General features: G+C 38.0%; 1 protein-coding gene across 1 annotated transcript in view; it reads left to right on the top strand.

Moving 5' to 3' along the window:
• PHIP (pleckstrin homology domain interacting protein) overlaps positions 1-11,364 on the top strand; it is a 167,658-nt gene that overhangs the window by 64,964 nt on the left and 91,330 nt on the right. The window contains exons 7-8 of the mRNA XM_006772207.2: positions 10,585-10,806; positions 11,088-11,188. Of these exons, the coding sequence (XP_006772270.1) occupies positions 10,585-10,806; positions 11,088-11,188 (323 nt within the window). The remainder of the gene's footprint in view (positions 1-10,584; positions 10,807-11,087; positions 11,189-11,364) is intronic.

Genomic DNA, 11,364 nt, shown 5'->3' with positions numbered 1-11,364 from the left:
CCAGTCTTGGTGAGGGGCTTAGGGCTGTTTTCAGCCTGGGACTGAAGCTCCCATCCGCTCCTTTTTTTCTTTTCTTTTTTTTTTATTCTGGGCCAGCTTCAGCTCTGAGGCCTCGGCTGCTGAAAACAGGTTTCTAGCCTTTGTTTACCATCTGTATTTGATACAATGTTGCGGTCCGGCTGGCTGAAGCCCATATGGTTACTTAGAGTTGCAGCTGAGAGGCTAGCGAGTCAGGCAGGGAACGTTGAGGCAGGGAACATTGGTGTTCTCCGTCACTGAAGCAAGCAAATCTCATGTTAGTTTCAAGCTGCCTGGCTGCCGGCCGCCATCTTGGCTGCCAGTTAATTTGCATATCTCGCTGATTAGCCAATGGGAAGGGTAGCGGTTGTACGCCAATTACCATGTTTCTCTTTTATTAGTGTAGATTGTATTTTCTACTATGTTGCAAAATTTTTTAGATGTCTATTAAATTAAGAGTTTCTTAGTAGGAAAGACTTTTTCTTGAACCTTATTAGATCTATAGTGCCTTACAGAGTATCTGGTGCATATAGTGGGCATTTAACAAATGAATGAATCAACTATTCAATTAGGAAAAAAAAAAAGAATAGTGGACTCTGATAGAGGAGATAAGTGCGAATGTCTATAGGACAGATTTCCTTCTGTGGCTCAGTTACACTGGTCTATTTTTGTACTAGAAACTTGCAAAACCCATTAATGACTTACAGACTTTTTGTATGAGCTATTTCCTTTGCCTGGAATTGCCTGCTTCAAAATATTTCTTCGTCTTATTCTTATATTAGCTGTTCTTGGTTCAGATGCCACTTTCTTAGAGATTCTTCCCTGCTTACCTTCCTGCCCCTACTCCACCAGTATCTATCTCATTCCTGTATCATTCTCTGAAATTTTTATTTTTATAACGTTTTTATTGTATCTTTTACTGAGTTCTGTGAGGACAGGGACCTTGACTATTTTATTACCATTGGCTAAAATAGAAATGCATGAGTGATTCTGCTTTAAATAGGTAAATGAATTAGTGAAAGAAAAAGGGAAACCTCTTTACAGTAGAATGCCAACTAATTTAGAAAAAATGATGGTTTAGCAGCCATCATAGTACTGGTTGATTCATTTGTGTGTCATCAATGAAGGCTAACACTGGTAGAGGATCTTAGTTTGAAGATCTTGGCATAATTTTGGAGTGTTTCCACACGATATATTTAATTAAGTATACTAATCAATTAAAAGGGGGGAAAGTGCAACTTTTCAGGGTAGAAACCTTGGAAACACTAACTAAAGAAAGTTCACTTTATTAGTGGTGGGAATGGCTTGACAGTATGTGTCCTCTGAAGTGTTGCACTGAGAAAAACAGCATCTTGTCTGTGGGATATACCAAGTCACTAAGACCTGGGTCTGATCATGAAGAAACATTAGACCAGGGGTTCTCAACCTGTGGGTTGCGACCCCTTTGGCGGTCGAACGACCCTTTCACAGGGGTCGCCTAAGACCATCCTGCATATCAGATATTTACATTATGATTCATAGCAGTAGCAACATTACAGTTATGAAGTAGCAACAAAAGTAATTTTATGGTTGGGTCACAACATGAGGAACTGTATTTAAAGGGCCAGAAGGTTGAGAACCACTGCGTTAAACAGACTTAAGGGTCGGGGTCATCTACAGAATGTAAGCTCTGTATTATTTATAAATTTCTGAGGACGAGAAACACAGAGAAAGCCTGAGGAAGTATTCCAGATAGAGTAAAGAGACAATATAACTAAAATGTAACAAGTGTTGCTACATGGGATCCTGGCAAAAAGGAAAATGGGACCTTCCTGGGATAGTTTACAAAATTTGAATGGGGCCTAAGGATTTGATGGTAGATTTATCAATATCAACTTCCCAACTTAGGTAGGTGAGTGTTCCTATTTTAGGGAAACCAAGTCACTAGGCTATTTGGAAGTGATGGGACATCAAGTCTGCAGCCTGCTCTTAAAGGGTGCAGAAAAAGAGGCGCGCGCGCGTGTGTGTGTGTGTGTGTGTGTGTGTGTGTGTGTGTGTGTTGAGAGATAGAAAGTGAAGAGAGGTGGTGCTGGAGCAAATGTAGTGAATTGTTAATAGTTGATGAGTCTGGTGATGAGATACGGAAGATATTGGCATTATTTTTAAACTCTTAAGTTTGGAATTAAAAAATTATGTTTTAAAAGTGTATGACAGGTATTTGTAGGGATGATAGTAAGTATTCAGCAAGTTTGTTAGTAATGGAAAGAGCTAGAGGATGGTAATTCATAGGAAGAAAAAATTGTGAAATATTGTGTGGGTCAAGAGGAAGGAACTAGGAGAGCTGACTTAAAGTTATGAGAAGAGATCATTGATATGCAGTGGTTTTTAAGGAGGAGGTATAGATGAATAAGTAGATGAAGATGGGATATATAAAGAGCAGCTTATTTTGACTATTTGGAAAGATAGTTAATTAGGTTTCAGAATGAACAAAGCCTACTCTTCAATGTGAAATACTTTATCTGCTAAGAATCTTGGTTAGGAAATGGGACTGGGTTTTAGACATGAGTGATACAATAATAGTAGAGGAAAAGAATGATGAATACAGACCAGTTAGGGCTTAAAAAAAAATTACTGATTAGCCTTAGGTGGACAGAGACTGAGAAAATTGAGCATATGTTGAAATGCTTGTTACTGAAGTTTAGGGTAATTTGTAAGGAAAATGAAAGTGCTCTGATAGATTGGTAGGAAAGAAAACCAGTGCTATTTTCTTAAGGAAAAAAAAGAACATTGAACTAAATTTCAGTTGTAAGCAATTTGTAGCTGCTTGAAGAACAAGAATACTTTTTAGTTTAAATAAGAAAATGACATTGTAGAATACATGGTATTTTAAACATTTAATTATTTGTTCTAATGGCACCAAGAGGTGAAATCTGACTTATAAAGCTATGTAGTAGTAGCAAGAGAAATAAGAATTTTCTTTGTTCTAAGAAGAAACAGCAAATTCTCCAAGATAGAAGTTTAGAAATTACATATTTCTTATATCGTTTGTCAAAGTAATAATCTTTGGTTGATCTTTACGATTGATGCTTCTCTTAGCAGGGAAAGGTTTATAGGTCTACTTTTTAATTTTAAGGGCATCTGAGCAGAAGTAACCTACTGTACTGTTTCCAACTATGTGCAGTTTTTTGCTTGCAGAAGTCAAACATTCTTTGTCATGTACTGCTCCACCCTGTACACTTTTCATTGAACAGATCACATAGTTGTCACCTCTAATCTTTTAGCTTTAAGTTTAAATAAAGAAATGCATATAGTTCAAATAAACCCTTTAAAACTTGTCTTTCAGAAACTATTAAATTTTTATAGACTTTAGGTTGTATAGAATTTAATTGATTCAAAGTCCTGTGTCTGAAGTTATTTCGTAATGTTTTCATATAAATAGGTAGGAGATTTTTTCTAGGTTTTAAGGAGAATATTAATACCCAAGTATATAACAAAGTAGAGGAGAAAGCCTTGTCACAGAGACCTGTGGGACTTTTCTTTACCAGCTTACCAAAGCCAAATGTGTACTAGACATTGCCTTATGCTTTATTTTCGGAGAATGTTAGTATTTGGTAGACAAATAAAATGGGAATTACCTGTATTGTTAGATTCAGATGTATGCAGGAAGAAAAGGTCTTTGGTGCCACTATTTTCATAATCTCCTGAAAAGTATTAAAAGAAATAACAGTGATTCTAGAGTAAGAGTCTGCTTCTGTTTTCTTTCTCTGTCCTAAGCTAAGGTGCATATTGATTGTCTTAAAGGCACAGGGTTTATCATTATGTACCTGGTTTCTTTAGGTATGGTGGTGGAATAAGCAAATTTATAGGGTACTTCAAACTAAATTACTATTCTTAGGCAAATTTAAGGTTTATTTAAGTCCCACCCTTTCTTACCAGGACTTTTCACTATATGGGTGTGTTTTTTCTCAGGATAGAAATTCCTTCCTTCCTTCCTTCCTTCCTTCCAAGCTTCCTTGGCTTCGTCTTTGCATTGAAGATGTTTTGACATTTTTAGAAAACACACTACTATATATTTGGTGTCACATTTTGTTTGGGGATTTAAGTAAACTAAAGCTATACATTCTTATTGTTGTACTGTTTTCAGTTTATGCATAATATGGTACATTTTGACATAGACAAATGGTAACATATTAATGAACATACTTTCACAGTTATTGTAAGAGGTTTTCATTATTGAAAAGTGAAAATAGTGATCCATTGCTGTTTGCTAGCTAGATTATGCATTTCTTAAAACATTGTGGCAAAAAATAAAACATTGTGGCTCAAAGAGTATAGTGACGATGTCTTGTCTGCATAAAATTCTTCTGTAGTTACCTCACCAGGCTAAATTCAAACCTCCTTAACAGGCATTTTTAAAACACTCCTATCTTCCTCAGATAAAATCTTTTTACCTGAATTTCTTACTTCCACTATACTTTGTACTCCCAAAGTTTTTCACCTTGCCATTTCGTAATTCTAGCAACCGATAAATGACTTTATTTTCTCCTAAGCCTTGGAACTTTGCTGAAAAAAGTTGTCAGCTGGGGTTTTTCTAAAATCATACTATCTTATTTTATCAGGACTTTCACTGTTGCTCACGGATTTGATTTTATTTTTACCTTTTTTTCTTATTGCTCTTATTCTTTCATATTTCTATAAACTTGCCTTACTTTTTTGGGGTTCCTTTTTTTGGGTTCCTTTTTTTGTTTATCCCTTCCCTCCTTTTAGGAAATAATCCTCAGATACTTGTTTTACTTGCTAAGGTTATAATCATCTAATTTCTTTGTTGTTTATTTTAATACTAGAGGCCTGGTGCATGAAAATCGTGCATGGGGAGGTGTGCCCCTCAGCCCAGCCTGCGCCCTCTTGTAGTTCAGGACCCTGCGGGTAGGGTCCCTAGGCCTGACCCATGATCAGAGCCTATGGGGGCTTTCCTTTCCCAGACTGCCGGCAGCTGGCTCCACCTCTGCCACTGCTTGCCATCTGTGCAGCACTGCTCCCCACTCCTCCCTCCCCCGCTACCCGTTGCCTCCCTCTGTGGGTGACAGGTGTGGGGTGGGATTGCTTGGCTGGCCTGGGCCTCCCTCTATGGGGAGATTGATTGCGGGCCCCCACATTGACTCCCCCTCAGAGGGAGACCCGGCCCACCCACTGCAGCGCTGCTGGCCAGGTAGCCTGGGCCTCCTTCTTTGGGGCGATCAATTGCAGGGCTCCGCTGTTGATAGCCCAGCAGAGGGAGGCCCTGCCCACCCAGCCGGGGCTCTGCAATTGATCGCTGTGCAGAGGGTGGGGTGGGCTTCTCTCTTTGGGGCAATCGATCGCCGAGCCCCTTTCACCATTAACATAACATTGCTTTTATTTTAATGTCCATAATTCTTTTTTTTAAAATACATTATTTTTTTACAGAAAGAAAGGGAGGGGGATAGAGAGTTAGAAACATCGATGAGAGAGAAACATAGATCATCTGCCTCCTGTACACCCCCTACTGGGGATGTGCCCACAACTAAAGTACATGCCCTTGACTGGAATCAAACCCGGGACTCTTCACTCCGCAGGCTGATGCTCTATCCACTGAGCCAAACCTGTTAGGGCCATAATTCTTCTTTTAACATTTTGATTGAAAGACTGCACTGTCCTACTCTTTGGTTTATTATTGACCTCATTAACATTTGAGATAGGCTTGTGGGGAAAAGGTCATCTGTTCAAAAATTCTCTCTACGGGAATTTTGTCCTTTCACATTTGATTTAAATACATTTATAGTGCTTTTAAAAATATTTTCCCAGCCCTAACTGGTTTGGCTTAGTGGATAAAGCATTGGCCTGCAGACTGAATAGTCCTGGGTTCGATTCTGGTAAGGACACATGACTGGGTTGCTGGCATGATCCCCAATAGGGGGTGTGCAGGAGGCAGCCAACCAGTGATTCTCTCTCATCATTGATGTTTCTATCACTCTCTCCCTCTCCTTCCTCTCTGAAATCAATTTAAAAAATATATTTTAAAAATAAAAATGTTTTCCCAGTAAATTTAATTTTTCTTCTTTTGCAGTCCTTTTTGATTATTTAGTATATTTATGTTTCTGATAGTCATTTTGAAATAGATGAATTTGTCAAATCATCCGTAGTTTCACATTCCCATTAAAATAAATCAATTATTACAATTAATGATGCATGGAATAGAAATTGCTTATGGATGCTTTAGGATTCTATTTCAAATTCTACCAGTTCTGGAGAGCAAGGGTGAGAGTGGAGATAACTACTCTATAGGATCATGGAAGGAGGATAGTGAAGAGAAATTTCCCTGACAGGTCACTTATAAATATTTCTCTTGTGCAATTTAATGGAAGAAAAGAAAGGTAAATTGGGATAATTCACACTCAGTGAAAATGTGCATAGTGTTTTTTGTTGTTTTCATTTGTTTTTTTTTAATTGTCTAAATAGAGTAAAATTATAAAGTAATATTAAATTGTTAACATTACTAAATAATGAAATCAATATCAACATAGTGGGTCTTTTTGTTAGGTTTTAATCAGTGAAAAGTCCTTGGAGGTGGATTTTTAGATCATAGGTTGCCACTCTTGTCCTATATAATAAAAGCCCTAAGAGCATAACGACCACCAGGGGCCAGACGCTCAACCCAGGAGGAGGGGGAGGGGGGCACAGTGAGGCCTGGAGGCGCATGCTATGGCCCAGAGATCCCAGGAACCGCAAGCTCAGAGTTTGCTTTCCAGTAAAAAAAATTAATTGAAAATCAAAAATAATGGCCAATGGTGCCATGCTGGGAAGAACGGCTCAAGGAGGGAAAGGGCTCCCCAGGCCCCACCTGGCCTGGCTGACACAGGCACTCACCAGTGACTGCAGCTACTTACAACTACTGGCTTCCTGTCTGCCCTTTCCTAGACTACGTGTGCTTGGGGGCGTGGCTTCGGCCTCCCTGGCCAATAGCACTACATCAGCTCCAGTGTCCAGCTTCTGGCTTCCTGCCCACCCCTTCACAAACTACCTGTCCTTGAGGGTGTGGCTTCAGTCCCTCCCCTCCCCCCAGCGCTGGCTGGGCATTGATTTGGCCATGTGACTGACATCCATGTGCAGTTACACTGCATATTTACATTTGTAGAGAAGCAGGGTAGCCCGCTCCTGCCTCCTGCTTGACCTTCTAAGCTAAGAAAGGCCTGTTGATCTCCATGTTTCCCTCCTGTCCAGAATCACAACCGCTTGGGGATGAATGATTCCAGCAATGGCCCCAAGGCATGCTCGGTGTCACTGTCACAGACATTCTCAGTCATTACAGCCCATTCCTCAACCCACAGTGCCCTGCTCCACCCAACTGCCACTCCTCACCTGTCACACCCTGAGGACCACCTTATGTTATCCTATCTGAAATGTTAGCAAGATCTCAAATGCCCCCCTGTCAATAGCTTCCTTGCCCTACCTTTCTTCCTCTAAAAAGCTTGCATTTTAAATATATATATATTTGGTTGATTTCGGAGAGGGAAATAGAGATAGAAACATCAGTGATGATAGAGAATCATTGATTGGCTGCCTCCTGCATATTCCAAACTGGGGATGGAAACATTCCCTGGCCCCTCCCCCAGCCAGCAGGCCCCCCACTGGCAGCACAGCACTGAGGTTAGGAGAGAGGGGAGGCAGGGAACCGAAGTGTGGCGGGCGCCAAGGACAGCGTTGGCATCTGGTGTCTGTTCCTTCAGCACCCAGCTTGGCCACTGTCACCTCCTCTCCCAACCCTGCCGGGGCCTTCAGGCCCTGATCAGCCTGGCCCTGATTGGCCCTGATCACCTGCCAGGCCTAGGGACCCAACCCGTGCACGAATTTCATGCACTGGGCCTCTAGCTTTCAATAAAATTTTGGTTAAAAAGCTATGGGCTTTTTTTCCCCGTTAACATGAAAAATATGTGAAACACCTTCTGCAGTAGAATCTAAAGCAAAGTCTTATTCAGATACAAAAGAACAAAATGAATTGTATCAGTAATGTGATGCATAATGAGATGTTGTGAATTTACTTTTTTCATATATTCTACCTGTATTAGCATACTTAAATTTTTATTTTTGTTGTGAATGTAGGTTAGAGCCAAATATCGCCTTAATTAATAGAAGGTCAATAAATTGACTTAATTTGTGGAATGTAGTGGAATTGAGAGTTGAATGAATACTTGGAAGCCATTTTTTAACTCAGCAAATACCTAGTGTATTTCCCATGTGGCAGGTAAACCAGCTTTCTGAAAGTCATAGTTTAATATAGTTTCTTCTTCACTTCCCCTAGATAATAGTGATACAGTGTCATTTCTCTATTTTCCCAAATAGTTCTTTTATTCACCTCTTCTGATCTTTCTCTTCTGTAACAATCTCAGTTTTATCACTAATTCTCTTCTGCCTGTACTATTTTAACAACTTTCACCTAGTTTTCTACTTTCTCGCCTAATTCCCACTGATGCCAAGATGACCTTTGAAAAACACAAATCTGATTTTGATACTCACCTTCTTGATACCCTTAAAGTGATCCTCATTTTATACCATATTCCTTAATATACCATAAAAGGTCCTTCACAGTTTTTTCCTGACTATATCCTATGCCTTCACCTCACACTCTAAGTTAGCTTAGACAACTTATAGTTTCTTAAAGAACTAACATATTTTTTCATGACTTTGATCATACTTTTCTCTCTAGTCACCATATGGAATATTTGTTCTTTTTAAACCAATAAGAATATTATTAAAATAAGAATAGAATACTACCACCAACAAAAGCAGTTTAGGTAGGTGATCCATATATAGCTTTTACTGTGCACCAGGCACTCTGCCTTCGTTACTCATAGTTTTTGCAACAACCCTATAAGATAGGTACAAATAAGAAAACAGAAGCACAGGAAGCATGTGTAACTTGCTCAAGGTCAAGCATCTAGAAAGTTGGTGTAGCAGTTCATGAACCCAGACATTTGCTACTACACGACATTGCGTGGTCATGCATGAGACTGTTTAAGCATCACTGCATCTGGTTTCCTTTCCAGATCTTACCTCTTCACCTCTCAGGAAAAACAGGCTGCTTCCTTGTTTGGATCTCATCTGTATAGCCCTTAGGTCACGTTACTGCATTTACACTCTTCTGCCTTGCTTCATAAGGACTGGAATACCATGTTTTTGTATCTTATCCTTGTATCTTCAGTGGTTTGGGCACATACTTAATGACAAGCAGTTGGATAAATGAATGCATAAGTCACAATTTAAAGATTGAGGGAACCTAAGAGATCATCCCTTTTAACCTTCTTATTTTGTAGATGAAGAGACTGAGATAAAGTGAACATGATGGTAATATCAGATTTTAATGTGGATACTTCATACCAAAGTTAAGTTTTAGTACTAGTCTTTAGTGGTTGGGAGCCGTTTAATTTGATTCAAAGCTCAATCTGAAGAGCTGGTTTAGTGGTTGAGAGTGTTTTGGGTAGTGTTGGCAGAATCTGGTTAAGAAGTATAGCATTTAACATGTTCTGTTAATACCATGTGATCATTTATATGCCATATCTGTTAATTATAAAGCAGATGACTAGTATCATTTGCTTTTTTAGGTCCTCTGAATTATGTCCAGATACATTGGTGCTTTAAAAAAAAAAGATTGTGAGGTTGTGAACAATTTTAATATATGCAACCTTTGAAACCCGTTGGTAAATTTTGAATCTAGAAAATGGATATATGGGGTTAATGATAATATTCTCTACCTTTTTTGTATACTCAAAACTTAAAACATTTTAATAATATAAAGTAGGGGGCTATAAAGAGAGATTGGGAATAGAGTATAAGATATAAGATGAGTAAGGAAACTTTGAGAGTGAAAAAAATAAATAAAAATAAAGCCTAAAAGTTCTAATCTCTACTCTGGCTGTGTGAAATTGGAATGTTTATTTGTAAATGTAGGTCTTCATAGTATGCACCATATACTTTACAGTTTCTTCCTGAGCTTCTTTTCCTGTTGTAGCATAAACAAGTAATTTATGTTTTTTTATTGATTTCATACAGATAAAATTTTTTTCTGGTAACTGGTTTTGGCTGACTTTATATGTATGTTTAGCTGAAGATCAATGATAGGAAACGTTTTTAGCTTCTTATGGGAAAAAGCCCCAAATTAGCTTACTTTTATTTTTATATAACACAATACCATAAATAGGATTAGTCACTATTATATATTACATTTATTTTCACAATTATTTTTTTTTCTTACTTCAGAAATTCAGGTTCTTTCACAAGATTCCAGATAAAAGTTATTATGGATGGTAGGTAAGGGCTAATAGATAAATGTTAGCTATTGGTAACATCCTACTTCTGTTAGATGTGTGCACCTGGGTATTCTTTATAAGTGAATAATTTAATAAAATAGCCTTGTGTAAAGGACAATTGATAACATAAGTATTTAATACTTTTCAGTTCTTAAAAATATAATTGTTGGGAAGTGGGCATAAAGATATGATTTCTTTATCTCTGTTAAGATTTTTAATTAAAATATAGAGAGTTAATTCTGTTACTTACTATTCTTATTTTAAGGGTTCTGATGACTGTCTTGTGAAAATCTGGGCAACAGATGATGGCAGATTGTTAGCTACTTTAAGAGGACATGCTGCTGAAATATCAGACATGGCTGTAAACTACGAGAATACCATGATAGCAGCTGGAAGTTGTGATAAAATGATCCGAGTCTGGTGTCTTCGAACATGTGCACCTTTGGCTGTTCTTCAGGGCCACAGTGCATCTATAACATCACTACAGGTACTTGTTTTAATCCTTGTACTATCCATTTTTATTATAATTTAAAGTAAGTTTTGAGAAGTTACTTTTATAATTCATTGTATAAAGTCTACTAAGACAAAGGAATATTTCTTTTTTCTTTATAAATACATGGCTTTAGATAACTTGGTAATCATGACCTTTGTCATTTCTAGACGTTTTTAATTCTGTTGCTGCTATTTGCATGGTGAAAAATGGGTTTATTATTTGGACTGTGTCACTCTTGTAAAGATGTTTTGTTTTTTTCTTTGATTGTTTTTCAGTTCTCACCATTGTGCAATGGCTCAAAGAGATACCTATCTTCTACTGGAGCAGATGGCACTATTTGTTTTTGGCTGTGGGATGCCGGAACCCTTAAAATAAAGTCAGTTGCTCTTTTATTTCACAGATGTAACTTTAAAAGCATAAATGTGTTTAGTGGTTGAAATTACAAAAGTTATAAAGTAGTTGACAGTAGGAATAAATTTACTTTATCTTCTTGAGCCAGTAACATTTTGGCTCTTCATTGACCTCTCATTTTTATGCTTCCTTTTTCTTTTC

Source organism: Myotis davidii, unplaced genomic scaffold (assembly GCF_000327345.1).
Source record: "Myotis davidii unplaced genomic scaffold, ASM32734v1 scaffold104, whole genome shotgun sequence".
NCBI classification, from domain to species: Eukaryota; Metazoa; Chordata; class Mammalia; order Chiroptera; family Vespertilionidae; genus Myotis; species Myotis davidii.
This window is presented reverse-complemented; position numbering and strand designations above follow the sequence as displayed.